This window comes from Oncorhynchus mykiss, chromosome 10, assembly GCF_057628025.1.
Source record: "Oncorhynchus mykiss isolate SJ-2025 chromosome 10, ASM5762802v1, whole genome shotgun sequence".
Lineage (NCBI taxonomy): Eukaryota > Metazoa > Chordata > Actinopteri > Salmoniformes > Salmonidae > Oncorhynchus > Oncorhynchus mykiss.
In genome coordinates this window covers 79,915,368-79,941,068 of record NC_143031.1, presented here as the reverse complement: position 1 = coordinate 79,941,068, position 25,701 = coordinate 79,915,368, and the positions used below count along the sequence as shown (strand labels likewise).

The 25,701-nt window shown below is 26.9% G+C and overlaps 1 protein-coding gene across 1 annotated transcript in view; it reads left to right on the top strand.

The window, feature by feature from the left end:
* LOC110517176 (mastermind-like protein 3) overlaps window positions 1-25,701 on the top strand; it is a 263,327-nt gene that overhangs the window by 223,003 nt on the left and 14,623 nt on the right. Inside the window, exon 4 of the mRNA XM_090188060.1 lies at window positions 1,076-1,342. Coding sequence (XP_090044186.1) covers window positions 1,076-1,342 — 267 coding nt within the window. The remainder of the gene's footprint in view (window positions 1-1,075; window positions 1,343-25,701) is intronic.

Genomic DNA, 25,701 nt, shown 5'->3' with positions numbered 1-25,701 from the left:
AGAGCATTAGTGAGGTCAGGCACTGATGTTGGGTGATAAGGCCTGGCTCGCAGTCAGCATTCCAGTTCATCCCAAAGGTGTTCGATGGGGTTGAGGTCAGGGCTCTGTGCAGGCCAGTCAAGTTCTTCCACACTGATCTCGACAAACCATTTCTGTATGGATTTTTATGCGCTTCAGCACTCAGCGGTCCCGTTCTGTGAGCTTGTGTGGCCTACCACTTCACGGTTGAGCCATTGTTGCTCCTAGACGTTTCCACGTCACAATAACAGCACTTACAGTTGACCGGGGCAGCTCTAGCAGGGCAGAAATTTGACGAACTGACTTGTTGGAAAGGTGGCATCCTATGATGGTGCCACGTTGAAAGTCACTGAGCTCTTCAGTAAGTCCAATCTACTGCCAATGTTTGTCTATGGAGATTGCATGGCTCTGTGCTCAATTTTATACACCTGTCAGCAACTGGTGTGGCTGAAATTGCCAAATCCACTTATTTGAAGGGGTGTCCACACACTGCTGTATATATAGTGTATCCTGCTGTGTCTGTTTACACGGGGTTCCTGGGATAATCCTCTACACGGGGTTCCTGGGATAATCCTTTACACGGGGTTCCTGGGATAATCCTCTACACGGGGTTCCTGGGATAATCCTCTACACGGGGTTCCTGGGATAATCCTCTACACGGGGTTCCTGGGATAATCCTCTACACGGGGTTCCTGGGATAATCCTCTACACGGGGTTCCTGGGATAATCCTTTACACGGGGTTCCTGGGATAATCCTTTACACGGGGTTCCTGGGATAATCCTCTACACGGGGTTCCTGGGATAATCCTCTACACGGGGTTCCTGGGATAATCCTTTACACGGGGTTCCTGGGATAATCCTCTACACGGGGTTCCTGGGATAATCCTCTGCACGGGGTTCCTGGGAGGATCCTCTACACGGGGTTCCTGGGATGATCCTCTACACGGGGTTCCGTGTATTGATTGCTTGACCAGCTGATTGATTGCTTGACCAGCTGATTGATTGATCATCCCACCAATAAAAACTCACGGATCTCCCTCCCTCTCTCTCTCTTTAGGAACAAGGTGTGGTGGGAATGTCACGGCAGCCCGGTGCCGTCCCTCCCCCTCACCCTGCCGGGGGTGTGGCCTCGGGCGCGGGGCCCAATCAGGGCGCAGGGGCCCCTCCCGGTTACCTGGGCAACCAGCAGCAGGCGGCCATTATGAAACAGATGATGGTGATGGAGCAGGAGAAGAGAGTTCAGCTCCACATGATGGAACAACAGAAACAACAGCTACTGAGAGAACAGAGACAGCAGCAACAACAGCTATTACTGGCTGAACAGGTGAGAGAAGGGAGGAAGGACAGAACAGAGAGGAGGGAGGGAGGGGAAGGGACAGAACAGAGAGGAGGGAGGGAGGGGAAGGGACAGAACAGAGAGGAGGGGGGGAGGGGAAGGGACAGAGCAGGGAGGAGGGACAGAACAGAGAGGAGGGAGGAGGGACAGAACAGAGAGGAGGGAGGAGGGACAGAACAGAGAGGAGGGAGGGAGGGGAAGGGACAGAACAGAGAGCAGGGAGGAGGGACAGAACAGAGAGGAGGGAGGAGGGACAGAACAGAGAGGAGGGACAGAACAGAGAGGAGGGAGGAGGGACAGAACAGAGAGGAGGGAGGGAGGGGAAGGGACAGAACAGAGAGCAGGGAGGAGGGACAGAACAGAGAGGAGGGACAGAACAGAGAGGAGGGAGGAGGGACAGAACAGAGAGGAGGGAGGAGGGACAGAACAGAGAGAGGAGGGAGGAGGGACAGAACAGAGAGGAGGGAGGGACAGAACAGAGAGGAGGGAGGAGGTGGATGTGGGGACATGATTACAGTCTCTCTCTCCCGTTTGTCAGTGTTGCAAATTAAACACCAAAGTGTCTCCTCTTCATCTGTCATTTACAGACACCGTCACACACACACCATCACACACACACCGTCACAGACACACACTGTCACACACACACCATCACACACACACCGTCACAGACACACACTGTCACACACACACCGTCACACACACACCGTCACACACACACCGTCACACACACACACCGTCACAGACACACACTGTCACACACACACCGTCACACACACACCGTCACACACACACCGTCACAGACACACACTGTCACAGACACACACTGTCACAGACACACCATCACACACACAGTCACAAACACACCGTCACACACACACACCATCACAGACACACCATCACACACACCGTCAGACACACATCATCACACACACACCGTCACACACACACCATCACACACACAGTCACACACACACATTTATAATCAGCTCTCGTGTTATAGTTATATATACTGATTACTAACACTACAGACTATAGATATATATACTGATTACTAACACTACAGACTGTAGATATATATACTGATTACTAACACTACAGACTATAGATATATATACTGATTACTAACACTATAGATATATATACTGATTACTAACACTATAGACTATAGATATATATACTGATTACTAACACTATAGATATATATACTGATTACTAACACTATAGACTATAGATATATATACTGATTACTAACACTACAGACTGTAGATATATATACTGATTACTAACACTACAGACTATAGATATATATACTGATTACTAACACTACAGACTATAGATATATATACTGATTACTAACACTACAGACTATAGATACATATACTGATTACTAACACTACAGACTATAGATATATATACTGATTACTAACACTACAGACTATAGATATATATACTGATTACTAACACTATAGATATATATACTGATTACTAACACTATAGACTATAGATACATATACTGATTACTAACACTGTAGACTATAGATACATATACTGATTACTAACACTGTAGACTATAGATACATATACTGATTACTAACACTGTAGACTATAGATACATATACTGATTACTAACACTACAGACTATAGATATATATACTGATTACTAACACTATAGACTATAGATATATATACTGATTACTAACACTATAGACTATAGATATATATACTGATTACTAACACTACAGACTATAGTTATATATACTGATTACTAACACTACAGACTATAGATATATATACTGATAACTAACACTATAGATATATATACTGATTACTAACACTGTAGACTATAGATACATATACTGATTACTAACACTGTAGACTATAGATACATATACTGATTACTAACACTGTAGACTATAGATACATATACTGATTACTAACACTACAGACTATAGATACATATACTGATTACTAACACTATAGACTATAGATATATATACTGATTACTAACACTATAGACTATAGATATATATACTGATTACTAACACTACAGACTATAGATATATATACTGATTACTAACACTACAGACTATAGATATATATACTGATTACTAACACTACAGACTATAGATACATATACTGATTACTAACACTGTAGACTATAGATACATATACTGATTACTAACACTGTAGACTATAGATACATATACTGATTACTAACACTGTAGACTATAGATACATATACTGATTACTAACACTGTAGACTATAGATACATATACTGATTACTAACACTGTAGACTATAGATACATATACTGATTACTAACACTGTAGACTATAGATACATATACTGATTACTAACACTATAGATATATATACTGATTACTAACACTATAGACTATATATACTGATTACTAACACTATAGACTATAGATATATATACTGATTACTAACACTATAGACTATAGATATATATACTGATTACTAACACTACAGACTATAGATATATATACTGATTACTAACACTACAGACTATAGATATATATACTGATTACTAACACTGTAGACTATAGATATATATACTGATTACTAACACTACAGACTATAGATATATATATATATATACTGATTACTAACACTACAGACTATAGATATATATACTGATTACTAACACTATAGATATATATACTGATTACTAACACTATAGATATATATACTGATTACTAACACTACAGACTATAGATATATATACTGATTACTAACACTATAGATATATATACTGATTACTAACACTATAGACTATAGATATATATACTGATTACTAACACTACAGACTATAGATATATATACTGATTACTAACACTACAGACTATAGATACATATACTGATTACTAACACTATAGACTATAGATATATATACTGATTACTAACACTATAGACTATAGATACATATACTGATTACTAACACTATAGACTATAGATATATATACTGATTACTAACACTATAGACTATAGATACATATACTGATTACTAACACTATAGACTATAGATATATATACTGATTACTAACACTATAGACTATAGATATATATACTGATTACTAACACTACAGACTATAGATATATATACTGATTACTAACACTATAGACTGTAGATATATATACTGATTACTAACACTATAGACTATAGATATATATACTGATTACTAACACTACAGACTATAGATATATATACTGATTACTAACACTATAGACTATAGATATATATACTGATTACTAACACTATAGACTATAGATATATATACTGATTACTAACACTATAGACTATAGATATATATACTGATTACTAACACTATAGACTGTAGATATATATACTGATTACTAACACTATAGACTATAGATATATATACTGATTACTAACACTATAGATATATATACTGATTACTAACACTATAGACTATAGATATATATACTGATTACTAACACTATAGATATATATACTGATTACTAACACTATAGATATATATACTGATTACTAACACTATAGACTATAGATATATATACTGATTACTAACACTATAGACTATAGATATATATACTGATTACTAACACTATAGACTATAGATATATATACTGATTACTAACACTATAGATATATATACTGATTACTAACACTATAGATATATATACTGATTACTAACACTACAGACTATAGATATATAAACTGATTACTAACACTATAGACTATAGATATATATACTGATTACTAACACTATAGACTATAGATATATATACTGATTACTAACACTACAGACTATAGATATATATACTGATTACTAACACTATAGACTATAGATATATATACTGATTATTAACACTATAGACTATAGATATATATACTGATTACTAACACTACAGACTGTAGATATATATATACTGATTACTAACACTATAGACTATAGATATATATACTGATTACTAACACTATAGACTATAGATATATATATATACTGATTACTAACACTACAGACTATAGATATATATACTGATTACTAACACTATAGACTATAGATATATATACTGATTACTAACACTACAGACTATAGATATATATACTGATTACTAACACTATAGACTATAGATATATATACTGATTACTAACACTACAGACTATAGATATATATACTGATTACTAACACTACAGACTATAGATATATATACTGATTACTAACACTATAGATATATATACTGATTACTAACACTATAGATATATATACTGATTACTAACACTATAGACTATATATATATATACTGATTACTAACACTACAGACTATAGATATATATACTGATTACTAACACTACAGACTATAGATATATATACTGATTACTAACACTACAGACTATAGATATATATACTGATTACTAACACTACAGACTATAGATATATATACTGATTACTAACACTATAGACTATAGATATATATACTGATTACTAACACTACAGACTATAGATATATATACTGATTACTAACACTACAGACTGTAGATATATATACTGATTACTAACACTATAGACTATAGATATATATACTGATTACTAACACTATAGACTATAGATATATATACTGATTACTAACACTATAGACTATAGATATATATACTGATTACTAACACTACAGACTATAGATATATATACTGATTACTAACACTATAGACTATAGATATATATACTGATTACTAACACTATAGATATATATACTGATTACTAACACTACAGACTATAGATATATATACTGATTACTAACACTACAGACTATAGATATATATACTGATTACTAACACTACAGACTATAGATATATATACTGATTACTAACACTACAGACTATAGATATATATACTGATTACTAACACTATAGACTATAGATATATATACTGATTACTAACACTATAGATATATATACTGATTACTAACACTACAGACTATAGATATATATACTGATTACTAACACTATAGACTATATATATATATACTGATTACTAACACTACAGACTATAGATATATATACTGATTACTAACACTACAGACTATAGATATATATACTGATTACTAACACTACAGACTATAGATATATATACTGATTACTAACACTACAGACTATAGATATATATACTGATTACTAACACTACAGACTATAGATATATATACTGATTACTAACACTACAGACTATAGATATATATACTGATTACTAACACTACAGACTATAGATATATATACTGATTACTAACACTACAGACTATAGATATATATACTGATTACTAACACTACAGACTATAGATATATATACTGATTACTAACACTACAGACTATAGATATATATACTGATTACTAACACTATAGACTATATATATATATACTGATTACTAACACTACAGACTATAGATATATATACTGATTACTAACACTACAGACTATAGATATATATACTGATTACTAACACTATAGACTATAGATATATATACTGATTACTAACACTACAGACTATAGATATATATACTGATTACTAACACTACAGACTATAGATATATATACTGATTACTAACACTATAGACTATATATATATATACTGATTACTAACACTATAGACTATAGATATATATACTGATTACTAACACTATAGACTATAGATATATATACTGATTACTAACACTATAGACTATAGATATATATACTGATTACTAACACTATAGACTATATATATATATACTGATTACTAACACTACAGACTATAGATATATATATACTGATTACTAACACTACAGACTATAGATATATATACTGATTACTAACACTATAGACTATAGATATATATACTGATTACTAACACTATAGACTATAGATATATATACTGATTACTAACACTACAGACTATAGATATATATACTGATTACTAACACTACAGACTATAGATATATATACTGATTACTAACACTACAGACTATAGATATATATACTGATTACTAACACTACAGACTATAGATATATATACTGATTACTAACACTACAGACTATAGATATATATACTGATAACTAACACTATAGATATATATACTGATTACTAACACTATAGACTATAGATATATATACTGATTACTAACACTATAGACTATAGATATATATACTGATTACTAACACTATAGACTATAGATATATATACTGATAACTAACACTATAGATATATATACTGATTACTAACACTACAGACTATAGATATATATACTGATTACTAACACTACAGACTATAGATATATATACTGATTACTAACACTATAGACTATAGATATATATACTGATTACTAACACTACAGACTATAGATATATATACTGATTACTAACACTATAGACTATAGATATATATACTGATTACTAACACTACAGACTATAGATATATATACTGATTACTAACACTATAGACTATAGATATATATACTGATTACTAACACTACAGACTATAGATATATATACTGATTACTAACACTATAGACTATATATATATATACTGATTACTAACACTACAGACTATAGATATATATACTGATTACTAACACTATAGACTATAGATATATATACTGATTATTAACACTACAGACTATAGATATATATACTGATTACTAACACTACAGACTATAGATATATATACTGATTACTAACACTATAGATATATATACTGATTACTAACACTATAGACTATAGATATATATACTGATTACTAACACTATAGACTATAGATATATATACTGATTACTAACACTACAGACTATAGATATATATACTGATTACTAACACTATAGACTATAGATATATATACTGATTACTAACACTATAGATATATATACTGATTACTAACACTACAGACTATAGATATATATACTGATTACTAACACTACAGACTATAGATATATATACTGATTACTAACACTATAGACTATAGATATATATACTGATTATTAACACTACAGACTATAGATATATATACTGATTACTAACACTACAGACTATAGATATATATACTGATTACTAACACTACAGACTATAGATATATATACTGATTACTAACACTACAGACTATAGATATATATACTGATTACTAACACTATAGACTATAGATATATATACTGATTACTAACACTATAGATATATATACTGATTATTAACACTACAGACTATAGATATATATACTGATTACTAACACTACAGACTATAGATATATATACTGATTACTAACACTACAGACTATAGATATATATACTGATTACTAACACTACAGACTATAGATATATATACTGATTACTAACACTACAGACTATAGATATATATACTGATTACTAACACTACAGACTATAGATATATATACTGATTACTAACACTACAGACTATAGATATATATATACTGATTACTAACACTACAGACTATAGATATATATACTGATTACTAACACTATAGACTATAGATATATATACTGATTACTAACACTACAGACTATAGATATATATACTGATTACTAACACTACAGACTATAGATATATATACTGATTACTAACACTACAGACTATAGATATATATACTGATTACTAACACTACAGACTATAGATATATATACTGATTACTAACACTACAGACTATAGATACATATACTGATTACTAACACTACAGACTATAGATATATATACTGATTACTAACACTACAGACTATAGATATATATACTGATTACTAACACTACAGACTATAGATATATATACTGATTACTAACACTACAGATATATATACTGATTACTAACACTACAGACTATAGATATATATACTGATTACTAACACTATAGACTATAGATATATATACTGATTACTAACACTATAGACTATAGATGTATATACTGATTACTAACACTATAGACTATAGATATATATACTGATTACTAACACTATAGACTATAGATATATATACTGATTACTAACACTATAGATATATATACTGATTACTAACACTACAGACTATAGATATATATACTGATTACTAACACTACAGACTATAGATATATATACTGATTACTAACACTACAGACTATAGATATATATACTGATTACTAACACTACAGATATATATACTGATTACTAACACTATAGACTATAGATATATATACTGATTACTAACACTACAGACTATAGATATATATACTGATTACTAACACTACAGATATATATACTGATTACTAACACTATAGACTACAGATATATATACTGATTATTAACACTACAGACTATAGATATATATACTGATTACTAACACTATAGATACATATACTGATTACTAACACCACAGACTATAGATATATATACTGATTACTAACACTATAGATATATATACTGATTACTAACACTATAGATATATATACTGATTACTAACACTACAGACTATAGATATATATACTGATTACTAACACTACAGACTATAGTTATATATACTGATTACTAACACTATAGACTATAGATATATATACTGATTACTAACACTACAGACTATAGATATATATACTGATTACTAACACTACAGACTATAGATATATATACTGATTACTAACACTACAGACTATAGATATATATACTGATTACTAACACTATAGACTATAGATATATATACTGATTACTAACACTATAGACTATAGTTATATATACTGATTACTAACACTATAGATATATATACTGATTACTAACACTATAGACTATAGATATATATACTGATTACTAACACTATAGACTATAGATATATATACTGATTACTAACACTACAGACTATAGATATATATACTGATTACTAGCACTATAGACTATAGATATATATACTGATTACTAACACTATAGATATATATACTGATTACTAACACTACAGACTATAGATATATATACTGATTACTAACACTATAGACTATAGATATATATACTGATTACTAACACTATAGACTATAGATATATATACTGATTACTAACACTATAGATATATATACTGATTACTAACACTACAGACTATAGATATATATACTGATTACTAACACTATAGACTATAGATATATATACTGATTACTAACACTATAGACTATAGATATATATACTGATTACTAACACTATAGATATATATACTGATTACTAACACTATAGACTATAGATATATATACTGATTACTAACACTATAGATATATATACTGATTACTAACACTAGACTATAGATATATATACTGATTACTAACACTATAGATATATATACTGATTACTAACACTATAGACTATAGATATATATACTGATTACTAACACTACAGATATATATACTGATTACTAACACTACAGACTATAGATATATATACTGATTACTAACACTATAGATATATATACTGATTACTAACACTATAGACTATAGATATATATACTGATTAATAACACTATAGATATATATACTGATTACTAACACTATAGACTATAGATATATATATACTGATTACTAACACTGTAGACTATAGATATATATACTGATTACTAACACTATAGACTATAGATATATATACTGATTACTAACACTATAGACTATAGATATATATATACTGATTACTAACACTGTAGACTATAGATATATATACTGATTACTAACACTATAGACTATAGATATATATACTGATTATTAACACTACAGACTATAGATATATATACTGATTACTAACACTACAGACTATAGATATATATATACTGATTACTAACACTACAGACTATAGATATATATACTGATTACTAACACTATAGACTATAGATATATATACTGATTACTAACACTACAGACTATAGATATATATACTGATTACTAACACTACAGACTATAGATATATATACTGATTACTAACACTACAGACTATAGATATATATACTGATTACTAACACTACAGACTATAGATATATATACTGATTACTAACACTACAGACTATAGATACATATACTGATTACTAACACTACAGACTATAGATATATATACTGATTACTAACACTACAGACTATAGATATATATACTGATTACTAACACTACAGACTATAGATATATATACTGATTACTAACACTACAGATATATATACTGATTACTAACACTACAGACTATAGATATATATACTGATTACTAACACTATAGACTATAGATATATATACTGATTACTAACACTATAGACTATAGATGTATATACTGATTACTAACACTATAGACTATAGATATATATACTGATTACTAACACTATAGACTATAGATATATATACTGATTACTAACACTATAGATATATATACTGATTACTAACACTACAGACTATAGATATATATACTGATTACTAACACTACAGACTATAGATATATATACTGATTACTAACACTACAGACTATAGATATATATACTGATTACTAACACTACAGATATATATACTGATTACTAACACTATAGACTATAGATATATATACTGATTACTAACACTACAGACTATAGATATATATACTGATTACTAACACTACAGATATATATACTGATTACTAACACTATAGACTACAGATATATATACTGATTATTAACACTACAGACTATAGATATATATACTGATTACTAACACTATAGATACATATACTGATTACTAACACCACAGACTATAGATATATATACTGATTACTAACACTATAGATATATATACTGATTACTAACACTATAGATATATATACTGATTACTAACACTACAGACTATAGATATATATACTGATTACTAACACTACAGACTATAGTTATATATACTGATTACTAACACTATAGACTATAGATATATATACTGATTACTAACACTACAGACTATAGATATATATACTGATTACTAACACTACAGACTATAGATATATATACTGATTACTAACACTACAGACTATAGATATATATACTGATTACTAACACTATAGACTATAGATATATATACTGATTACTAACACTATAGACTATAGTTATATATACTGATTACTAACACTATAGATATATATACTGATTACTAACACTATAGACTATAGATATATATACTGATTACTAACACTATAGACTATAGATATATATACTGATTACTAACACTACAGACTATAGATATATATACTGATTACTAGCACTATAGACTATAGATATATATACTGATTACTAACACTATAGATATATATACTGATTACTAACACTACAGACTATAGATATATATACTGATTACTAACACTATAGACTATAGATATATATACTGATTACTAACACTATAGACTATAGATATATATACTGATTACTAACACTATAGATATATATACTGATTACTAACACTACAGACTATAGATATATATACTGATTACTAACACTATAGACTATAGATATATATACTGATTACTAACACTATAGACTATAGATATATATACTGATTACTAACACTATAGATATATATACTGATTACTAACACTATAGACTATAGATATATATACTGATTACTAACACTATAGATATATATACTGATTACTAACACTAGACTATAGATATATATACTGATTACTAACACTATAGATATATATACTGATTACTAACACTATAGACTATAGATATATATACTGATTACTAACACTACAGATATATATACTGATTACTAACACTACAGACTATAGATATATATACTGATTACTAACACTATAGATATATATACTGATTACTAACACTATAGACTATAGATATATATACTGATTAATAACACTATAGATATATATACTGATTACTAACACTATAGACTATAGATATATATATACTGATTACTAACACTACAGACTATAGATATATATACTGATTACTAACACTACAGACTATAGATATATATACTGATTACTAACACTACAGACTATAGATATATATACTGATTACTAACACTACAGACTATAGATATATATACTGATTACTAACACTATAGACTATAGATGTATATACTGATTACTAACACTATAGACTATAGTTATATATACTGATTACTAACACTATAGATATATATACTGATTACTAACACTATAGATATATATACTGATTACTAACACTACAGACTATAGATATATATACTGATTACTAACACTACAGACTATAGTTATATATACTGATTACTAACACTATAGACTATAGATATATATACTGATTACTAACACTACAGACTATAGATATATATACTGATTACTAACACTACAGACTATAGATATATATACTGATTACTAACACTACAGACTATAGATGTATATACTGATTACTAACACTATAGACTATAGATATATATACTGATTACTAACACTATAGACTATAGATATATATACTGATTACTAACACTATAGATATATATACTGATTACTAACACTACAGACTATAGATATATATACTGATTACTAACACTACAGACTATAGATATATATACTGATTACTAACACTACAGACTATAGATATATATACTGATTACTAACACTACAGATATATATACTGATTACTAACACTATAGACTATAGATATATATACTGATTACTAACACTACAGACTATAGATATATATACTGATTACTAACACTACAGACTATAGATATATATACTGATTACTAACACTACAGACTATAGATATATATACTGATTACTAACACTACAGACTATAGTTATATATACTGATTACTAACACTATAGACTATAGATATATATACTGATTATTAACACTACAGACTATAGATATATATACTGATTACTAACACTACAGACTATAGATATATATACTGATTACTAACACTATAGATATATATACTGATTACTAACACTATAGATATATATACTGATTACTAACACTACAGACTATAGATATATATACTGATTACTAACACTACAGACTATAGTTATATATACTGATTACTAACACTATAGACTATAGATATATATACTGATTACTAACACTACAGACTATAGATATATATACTGATTACTAACACTACAGACTGTAGATATATATACTGATTACTAACACTACAGACTATAGATATATATACTGATTACTAACACTATAGACGATAGATATATATACTGATTACTAACACTATAGACTACAGTTATATATACTGATTACTAACACTATAGATATATATACTGATTACTAACACTATAGACTATAGATATATATACTGATTACTAACACTATAGACTATAGATATATATACTGATTACTAACACTACAGACTATAGATATATATACTGATTACTAGCACTATAGACTATAGATATATATACTGATTACTAACACTATAGATATATATACTGATTACTAACACTACAGACTATAGATATATATACTGATTACTAACACTATAGACTATAGATATATATACTGATTACTAACACTATAGACTATAGATATATATACTGATTACTAACACTATAGATATATATACTGATTACTAACACTACAGACTATAGATATATATACTGATTACTAACACTATAGACTATAGATATATATACTGATTACTAACACTATAGACTATAGATATATATACTGATTACTAACACTATAGATATATATACTGATTACTAACACTATAGACTATAGATATATATACTGATTACTAACACTACAGATATATATACTGATTACTAACACTACAGACTATAGATATATATACTGATTACTAACACTATAGATATATATACTGATTACTAACACTATAGACTATAGATATATATACTGATTAATAACACTATAGATATATATACTGATTACTAACACTATAGACTATAGATATATATATACTGATTACTAACACTGTAGACTATAGATATATATACTGATTACTAACACTATAGATATATATACTGATTATTAACACTACAGACTGTAGATATATATACTGATTACTAACACTACAGACTATAGATATATATACTGATTACTAACACTACAGACTATAGATATATATACTGATTACTAACACTACAGACTATAGATATATATACTGATTACTAACACTACAGACTATAGATATATATACTGATTACTAACACTATAGACTATAGATGTATATACTGATTACTAACACTATAGACTATAGTTATATATACTGATTACTAACACTATAGATATATATACTGATTACTAACACTATAGATATATATACTGATTACTAACACTACAGACTATAGATATATATACTGATTACTAACACTACAGACTATAGTTATATATACTGATTACTAACACTATAGACTATAGATATATATACTGATTACTAACACTACAGACTATAGATATATATACTGATTACTAACACTACAGACTATAGATATATATACTGATTACTAACACTACAGACTATAGATGTATATACTGATTACTAACACTATAGACTATAGATATATATACTGATTACTAACACTATAGACTATAGATATATATACTGATTACTAACACTATAGATATATATACTGATTACTAACACTACAGACTATAGATATATATACTGATTACTAACACTACAGACTATAGATATATATACTGATTACTAACACTACAGACTATAGATATATATACTGATTACTAACACTACAGATATATATACTGATTACTAACACTATAGACTATAGATATATATACTGATTACTAACACTACAGACTATAGATATATATACTGATTACTAACACTACAGACTATAGTTATATATACTGATTACTAACACTATAGACTATAGATATATATACTGATTATTAACACTACAGACTATAGATATATATACTGATTACTAACACTACAGACTATAGATATATATACTGATTACTAACACTATAGATATATATACTGATTACTAACACTATAGATATATATACTGATTACTAACACTACAGACTATAGATATATATACTGATTACTAACACTACAGACTATAGTTATATATACTGATTACTAACACTATAGACTATAGATATATATACTGATTACTAACACTACAGACTATAGATATATATACTGATTACTAACACTACAGACTGTAGATATATATACTGATTACTAACACTACAGACTATAGATATATATACTGATTACTAACACTATAGACTATAGATATATATACTGATTACTAACACTATAGACTATAGTTATATATACTGATTACTAACACTATAGATATATATACTGATTACTAACACTATAGACTATAGATATATATACTGATTACTAACACTATAGACTATAGATATATATACTGATTACTAACACTACAGACTATAGATATATATACTGATTACTAGCACTATAGACTATAGATATATATACTGATTACTAACACTATAGATATATATATACTGATTACTAACACTACAGACTATAGATATATATACTGATTACTAACACTATAGACTATAGATATATATACTGATTACTAACACTATAGACTATAGATATATATACTGATTACTAACACTATAGATATATATACTGATTACTAACACTACAGACTATAGATATATATACTGATTACTAACACTATAGACTATAGATATATATACTGATTACTAACACTATAGACTATAGATATATATACTGATTACTAACACTATAGATATATATACTGATTACTAACACTATAGACTATAGATATATATACTGATTACTAACACTATAGATATATATACTGATTACTAACACTATAGACTATAGATATATATACTGATTACTAACACTATAGATATATATACTGATTACTAACACTATAGACTATAGATATATATACTGATTACTAACACTACAGATATATATACTGATTACTAACACTACAGACTATAGATATATATACTGATTACTAACACTATAGATATATATACTGATTACTAACACTATAGACTATAGATATATATACTGATTAATAACACTATAGATATATATACTGATTACTAACACTGTAGACTATAGATATATATACTGATTACTAACACTATAGATATATATACTGATTACTAACACTACAGACTATAGATATATATACTGATTACTAACACTACAGACTATAGTTATATATACTGATTACTAACACTATAGACTATAGATATATATACTGATTACTAACACTACAGACTATAGATATATATACTGATTACTAACACTACAGACTGTAGATATATATACTGATTACTAACACTACAGACTATAGATATATATACTGATTACTAACACTATAGACTATAGATATATATACTGATTACTAACACTATAGACTATAGTTATATATACTGATTACTAACACTATAGATATATATACTGATTACTAACACTATAGACTATAGATATATATACTGATTACTAACACTATAGACTATAGATATATATACTGATTACTAACACTACAGACTATAGATATATATACTGATTACTAGCACTATAGACTATAGATATATATACTGATTACTAACACTATAGATATATATACTGATTACTAACACTACAGACTATAGATATATATACTGATTACTAACACTATAGACTATAGATATATATACTGATTACTAACACTATAGACTATAGATATATATACTGATTACTAACACTATAGATATATATACTGATTACTAACACTACAGACTATAGATATATATACTGATTACTAACACTATAGACTATAGATATATATACTGATTACTAACACTATAGACTATAGATATATATACTGATTACTAACACTATAGATATATATACTGATTACTAACACTATAGACTATAGATATATATACTGATTACTAACACTACAGATATATATACTGATTACTAACACTACAGACTATAGATATATATACTGATTACTAACACTATAGATATATATACTGATTACTAACACTATAGACTATAGATATATATACTGATTAATAACACTATAGATATATATACTGATTACTAACACTATAGACTATAGATATATATATACTGATTACTAACACTGTAGACTATAGATATATATACTGATTACTAACACTATAGATATATATACTGATTATTAACACTACAGACTGTAGATATATATACTGATTACTAACACTACAGACTATAGATATATATACTGATTACTAACACTACAGACTATAGATATATATACTGATTACTATCACTACAGACTATAGATATATATACTGATTACTAACACTACAGACTATAGATATATATACTGATTACTAACACTATAGACTATAGATGTATATACTGATTACTAACACTATAGACTATAGTTATATATACTGATTACTAACACTATAGATATATATACTGATTACTAACACTATAGATATATATACTGATTACTAACACTACAGACTATAGATATATATACTGATTACTAACACTACAGACTATAGTTATATATACTGATTACTAACACTATAGACTATAGATATATATACTGATTACTAACACTACAGACTATAGATATATATACTGATTACTAACACTACAGACTATAGATATATATACTGATTACTAACACTACAGACTATAGATGTATATACTGATTACTAACACTATAGACTATAGATATATATACTGATTACTAACACTATAGACTATAGATATATATACTGATTACTAACACTATAGATATATATACTGATTACTAACACTACAGACTATAGATATATATACTGATTACTAACACTACAGACTATAGATATATATACTGATTACTAACACTACAGACTATAGATATATATACTGATTACTAACACTACAGATATATATACTGATTACTAACACTATAGACTATAGATATATATACTGATTACTAACACTACAGACTATAGATATATATACTGATTACTAACACTACAGACTATAGTTATATATACTGATTACTAACACTATAGACTATAGATATATATACTGATTATTAACACTACAGACTATAGATATATATACTGATTACTAACACTACAGACTATAGATATATATACTGATTACTAACACTATAGATATATATACTGATTACTAACACTATAGATATATATACTGATTACTAACACTACAGACTATAGATACATATACTGATTACTAACACTACAGACTATAGTTATATATACTGATTACTAACACTATAGACTATAGATATATATACTGATTACTAACACTACAGACTATAGATATATATACTGATTACTAACACTACAGACTGTAGATATATATACTGATTACTAACACTACAGACTATAGATATATATACTGATTACTAACACTATAGACTATAGATATATATACTGATTACTAACACTATAGACTATAGTTATATATACTGATTACTAACACTATAGATATATATACTGATTACTAACACTATAGACTATAGATATATATACTGATTACTAACACTATAGACTATAGATATATATACTGATTACTAACACTACAGACTATAGATATATATACTGATTACTAGCACTATAGACTATAGATATATATACTGATTACTAACACTATAGATATATATACTGATTACTAACACTACAGACTATAGATATATATACTGATTACTAACACTATAGACTATAGATATATATACTGATTACTAACACTATAGACTATAGATATATATACTGATTACTAACACTATAGATATATATACTGATTACTAACACTATAGACTATAGATATATATATACTGATTACTAACACTATAGACTATAGATATATATACTGATTACTAACACTGTAGACTATAGATATATATACTGATTACTAACACTATAGATATATATACTGATTATTAACACTACAGACTGTAGATATATATACTGATTACTAACACTACAGACTATAGATATATATACTGATTACTAACACTACAGACTATAGATATATATACTGATTACTAACACTACAGACTATAGATATATATACTGATTACTAACACTACAGACTATAGATATATATACTGATTACTAACACTACAGACTATAGATATATATACTGATTACTAACACCACAGACTATAGATATATATACTGATTACTAACACTATAGACTATAGATATATATACTGATTACTAACACTATAGACTATAGATGTATATACTGATTACTAACACTATAGACTATAGATATATATACTGATTACTAACACTATAGATATATATACTGATTACTAACACTATAGACTATAGATATATATACTGATTACTAACACTACAGATATATATACTGATTACTAACACTACAGACTATAGATATATATACTGATTACTAACACTATAGATATATATACTGATTACTAACACTATAGACTATAGATATATATACTGATTACTAACACTATAGATATATATACTGATTACTAACACTATAGACTATAGATATATATATACTGATTACTAACACTATAGACTATAGATATATATACTGATTACTAACACTGTAGACTATAGATATATATACTGATTACTAACACTATAGATATATATACTGATTATTAACACTACAGACTGTAGATATATATACTGATTACTAACACTACAGACTATAGATATATATACTGATTACTAACACTACAGACTATAGATATATATACTGATTACTAACACTACAGACTATAGATATATATACTGATTACTAACACTACAGACTATAGATATATATACTGATTACTAACACTACAGACTATAGATATATATACTGATTACTAACACTACAGACTATAGATATATATACTGATTACTAACACTACAGACTATAGATATATATACTGATTACTAACACTATAGATATATATACTGATTATTAACACTACAGACTATAGATATATATACTGATTACTAACACTACAGACTATAGATATATATACTGATTACTAACACTATAGACTATAGATATATATACTGATTACTAACACTACAGACTATAGATATATATACTGATTACTAACACTACAGACTATAGATATATATACTGATTACTAACACTACAGACTATAGATATATATACTGATTACTAACACTACAGACTGTAGATATATATACTGATTACTAACACTACAGACTATAGATATATATACTGATTACTAACACTACAGACTATAGATATATATACTGATTACTAACACTACAGACTATAGATATATATACTGATTACTAACACTATAGATATATATACTGATTACTAACACTACAGACTATAGATATATATACTGATTATTAACACTACAGACTGTAGATATATATACTGATTACTAACACTACAGACTATAGATATATATACTGATTACTAACACTACAGACTATAGATATATATACTGATTACTAACACTACAGACTATAGATATATATACTGATTACTAACACTACAGACTATAGATATATATACTGATTACTAACACTACAGACTATAGATATATATACTGATTACTAACACTACAGACTATAGATATATATACTGATTACTAACACTACAGACTGTAGATATATATACTGATTACTAATACTACAGACTATAGATATATAAACTGATTACTAACACTATAGACTAGATATATATACTGATTACTAACACTATAGATATATATACTGATTACTAACACTACAGACTATAGATATATATACTGATTACTAACACTATAGATATATATACTGATTACTAACACTACAGACTATAGATATATATACTGATTACTAACACTATAGACTATAGATATATATACTGATTACTAACACTATAGACTATAGATGTATATACTGATTACTAACACTATAGACTATAGATATATATACTGATTACTAACACTATAGACTATAGATATATATACTGATTACTAACACTATAGATATATATACTGATTACTAACACTACAGACTATAGATATATATACTGATTACTAACACTACAGACTATAGATATATATACTGATTACTAACACTACAGACTATAGATATATATACTGATTACTAACACTACAGATATATATACTGATTACTAACACTATAGACTATAGATATATATACTGATTACTAACACTACAGACTATAGATATATATACTGATTACTAACACTACAGACTATAGATATATATACTGATTACTAACACTACAGACTATAGATATATATACTGATTACTAACACTACAGACTATAGTTATATATACTGATTACTAACACTATAGACTATAGATATATATACTGATTATTAACACTACAGACTATAGATATATATACTGATTACTAACACTATACATACATATACTGATTACTAACACTACAGACTATAGATATATATACTGATTACTAACACTATAGATATATATACTGATTACTAACACTATAGATATATATACTGATTACTAACACTACAGACTATAGATATATATACTGATTACTAACACTACAGACTATAGATATATATACTGATTACTAACACTATAGACTATAGTTATATATACTGATTACTAGCACTACAGACTATAGATATATATACTGATTACTAACACTATAGACTATAGATATATATACTGATTACTAACACTACAGACTATAGATATATATACTGATTACTAGCACTATAGACTATAGATATATATACTGATTACTAACACTATAGATATATATACTGATTACTAACACTACAGACTATAGATATATATACTGATTACTAACACTATAGACTATAGATATATATACTGATTACTAACACTATAGACTATAGATATATATACTGATTACTAACACTATAGATATATATACTGATTACTAACACTACAGACTATAGATATATATACTGATTACTATCACTATAGACTATAGATATATATACTGATTACTAACACTATAGACTATAGATATATATACTGATTACTAACACTATAGATATATATACTGATTACTAACACTATAGACTATAGATATATATACTGATTACTAACACTATAGATATATATACTGATTACTAACACTATAGACTATAGATATATATACTGATTACTAACACTATAGATATATATACTGATTACTAACACTATAGACTATAGATATATATACTGATTACTAACACTATAGACTATAGATATATATACTGATTACTAACACTATAGATATATATACTGATTACTAACACTATAGACTATAGATATATATACTGATTACTAACACTATAGATATATATACTGATTACTAACACTATAGACTATAGATATATATACTGATTACTAACACTATAGATATATATACTGATTACTAACACTATAGACTATAGATATATATACTGATTACTAACACTACAGATATATATACTGATTACTAACACTACAGACTATAGATATATATACTGATTACTAACACTATAGATATATATACTGATTACTAACACTATAGACTATATATATATATACTGATTACTAACACTATAGATATATATACTGATTACTAACACTATAGACTATAGATATATATATACTGATTACTAACACTATAGACTATAGATATATATACTGATTACTAACACTGTAGACTATAGATATATATACTGATTACTAACACTATAGATATATATACTGATTATTAACACTACAGACTGTAGATATATATACTGATTACTAACACTACAGACTATAGATATATATACTGATTACTAACACTACAGACTATAGATATATATACTGATTACTAACACTACAGACTATAGATATATATACTGATTACTAACACTACAGACTATAGATATATATACTGATTACTAACACTACAGACTATAGATATATATACTGATTACTAACACTACAGACTATAGATATATATACTGATTACTAACACTATAGACTATAGATATATATACTGATTACTAACACTATAGACTATAGATGTATATACTGATTACTAACACTATAGACTATAGATATATATACTGATTACTAACACTATAGATATATATACTGATTACTAACACTATAGACTATAGATATATATACTGATTACTAACACTACAGATATATATACTGATTACTAACACTACAGACTATAGATATATATACTGATTACTAACACTATAGATATATATACTGATTACTAACACTATAGACTATAGATATATATACTGATTACTAACACTATAGATATATATACTGATTACTAACACTATAGACTATAGATATATATATACTGATTACTAACACTATAGACTATAGATATATATACTGATTACTAACACTGTAGACTATAGATATATATACTGATTACTAACACTATAGATATATATACTGATTATTAACACTACAGACTGTAGATATATATACTGATTACTAACACTACAGACTATAGATATATATACTGATTACTAACACTACAGACTATAGATATATATACTGATTACTAACACTACAGACTATAGATATATATACTGATTACTAACACTACAGACTATAGATATATATACTGATTACTAACACTACAGACTGTAGATATATATACTGATTACTAATACTACAGACTATAGATATATAAACTGATTACTAACACTATAGACTATAGATATATATACTGATTACTAACACTATAGATATATATACTGATTACTAACACTACAGACTATAGATATATATACTGATTACTAACACTATAGATATATATACTGATTACTAACACTACAGACTATAGATATATATACTGATTACTAACACTATAGACTATAGATATATATACTGATTACTAACACTATAGACTATAGATGTATATACTGATTACTAACACTATAGACTATAGATATATATACTGATTACTAACACTATAGACTATAGATATATATACTGATTACTAACACTATAGATATATATACTGATTACTAACACTACAGACTATAGATATATATACTGATTACTAACACTACAGACTATAGATATATATACTGATTACTAACACTACAGACTATAGATATATATACTGATTACTAACACTACAGATATATATACTGATTACTAACACTATAGACTATAGATATATATACTGATTACTAACACTACAGACTATAGATATATATACTGATTACTAACACTACAGACTATAGATATATATACTGATTACTAACACTACAGACTATAGATATATATACTGATTACTAACACTACAGACTATAGTTATATATACTGATTACTAACACTATAGACTATAGATATATATACTGATTATTAACACTACAGACTATAGATATATATACTGATTACTAACACTACAGACTATAGATATATATACTGATTACTAA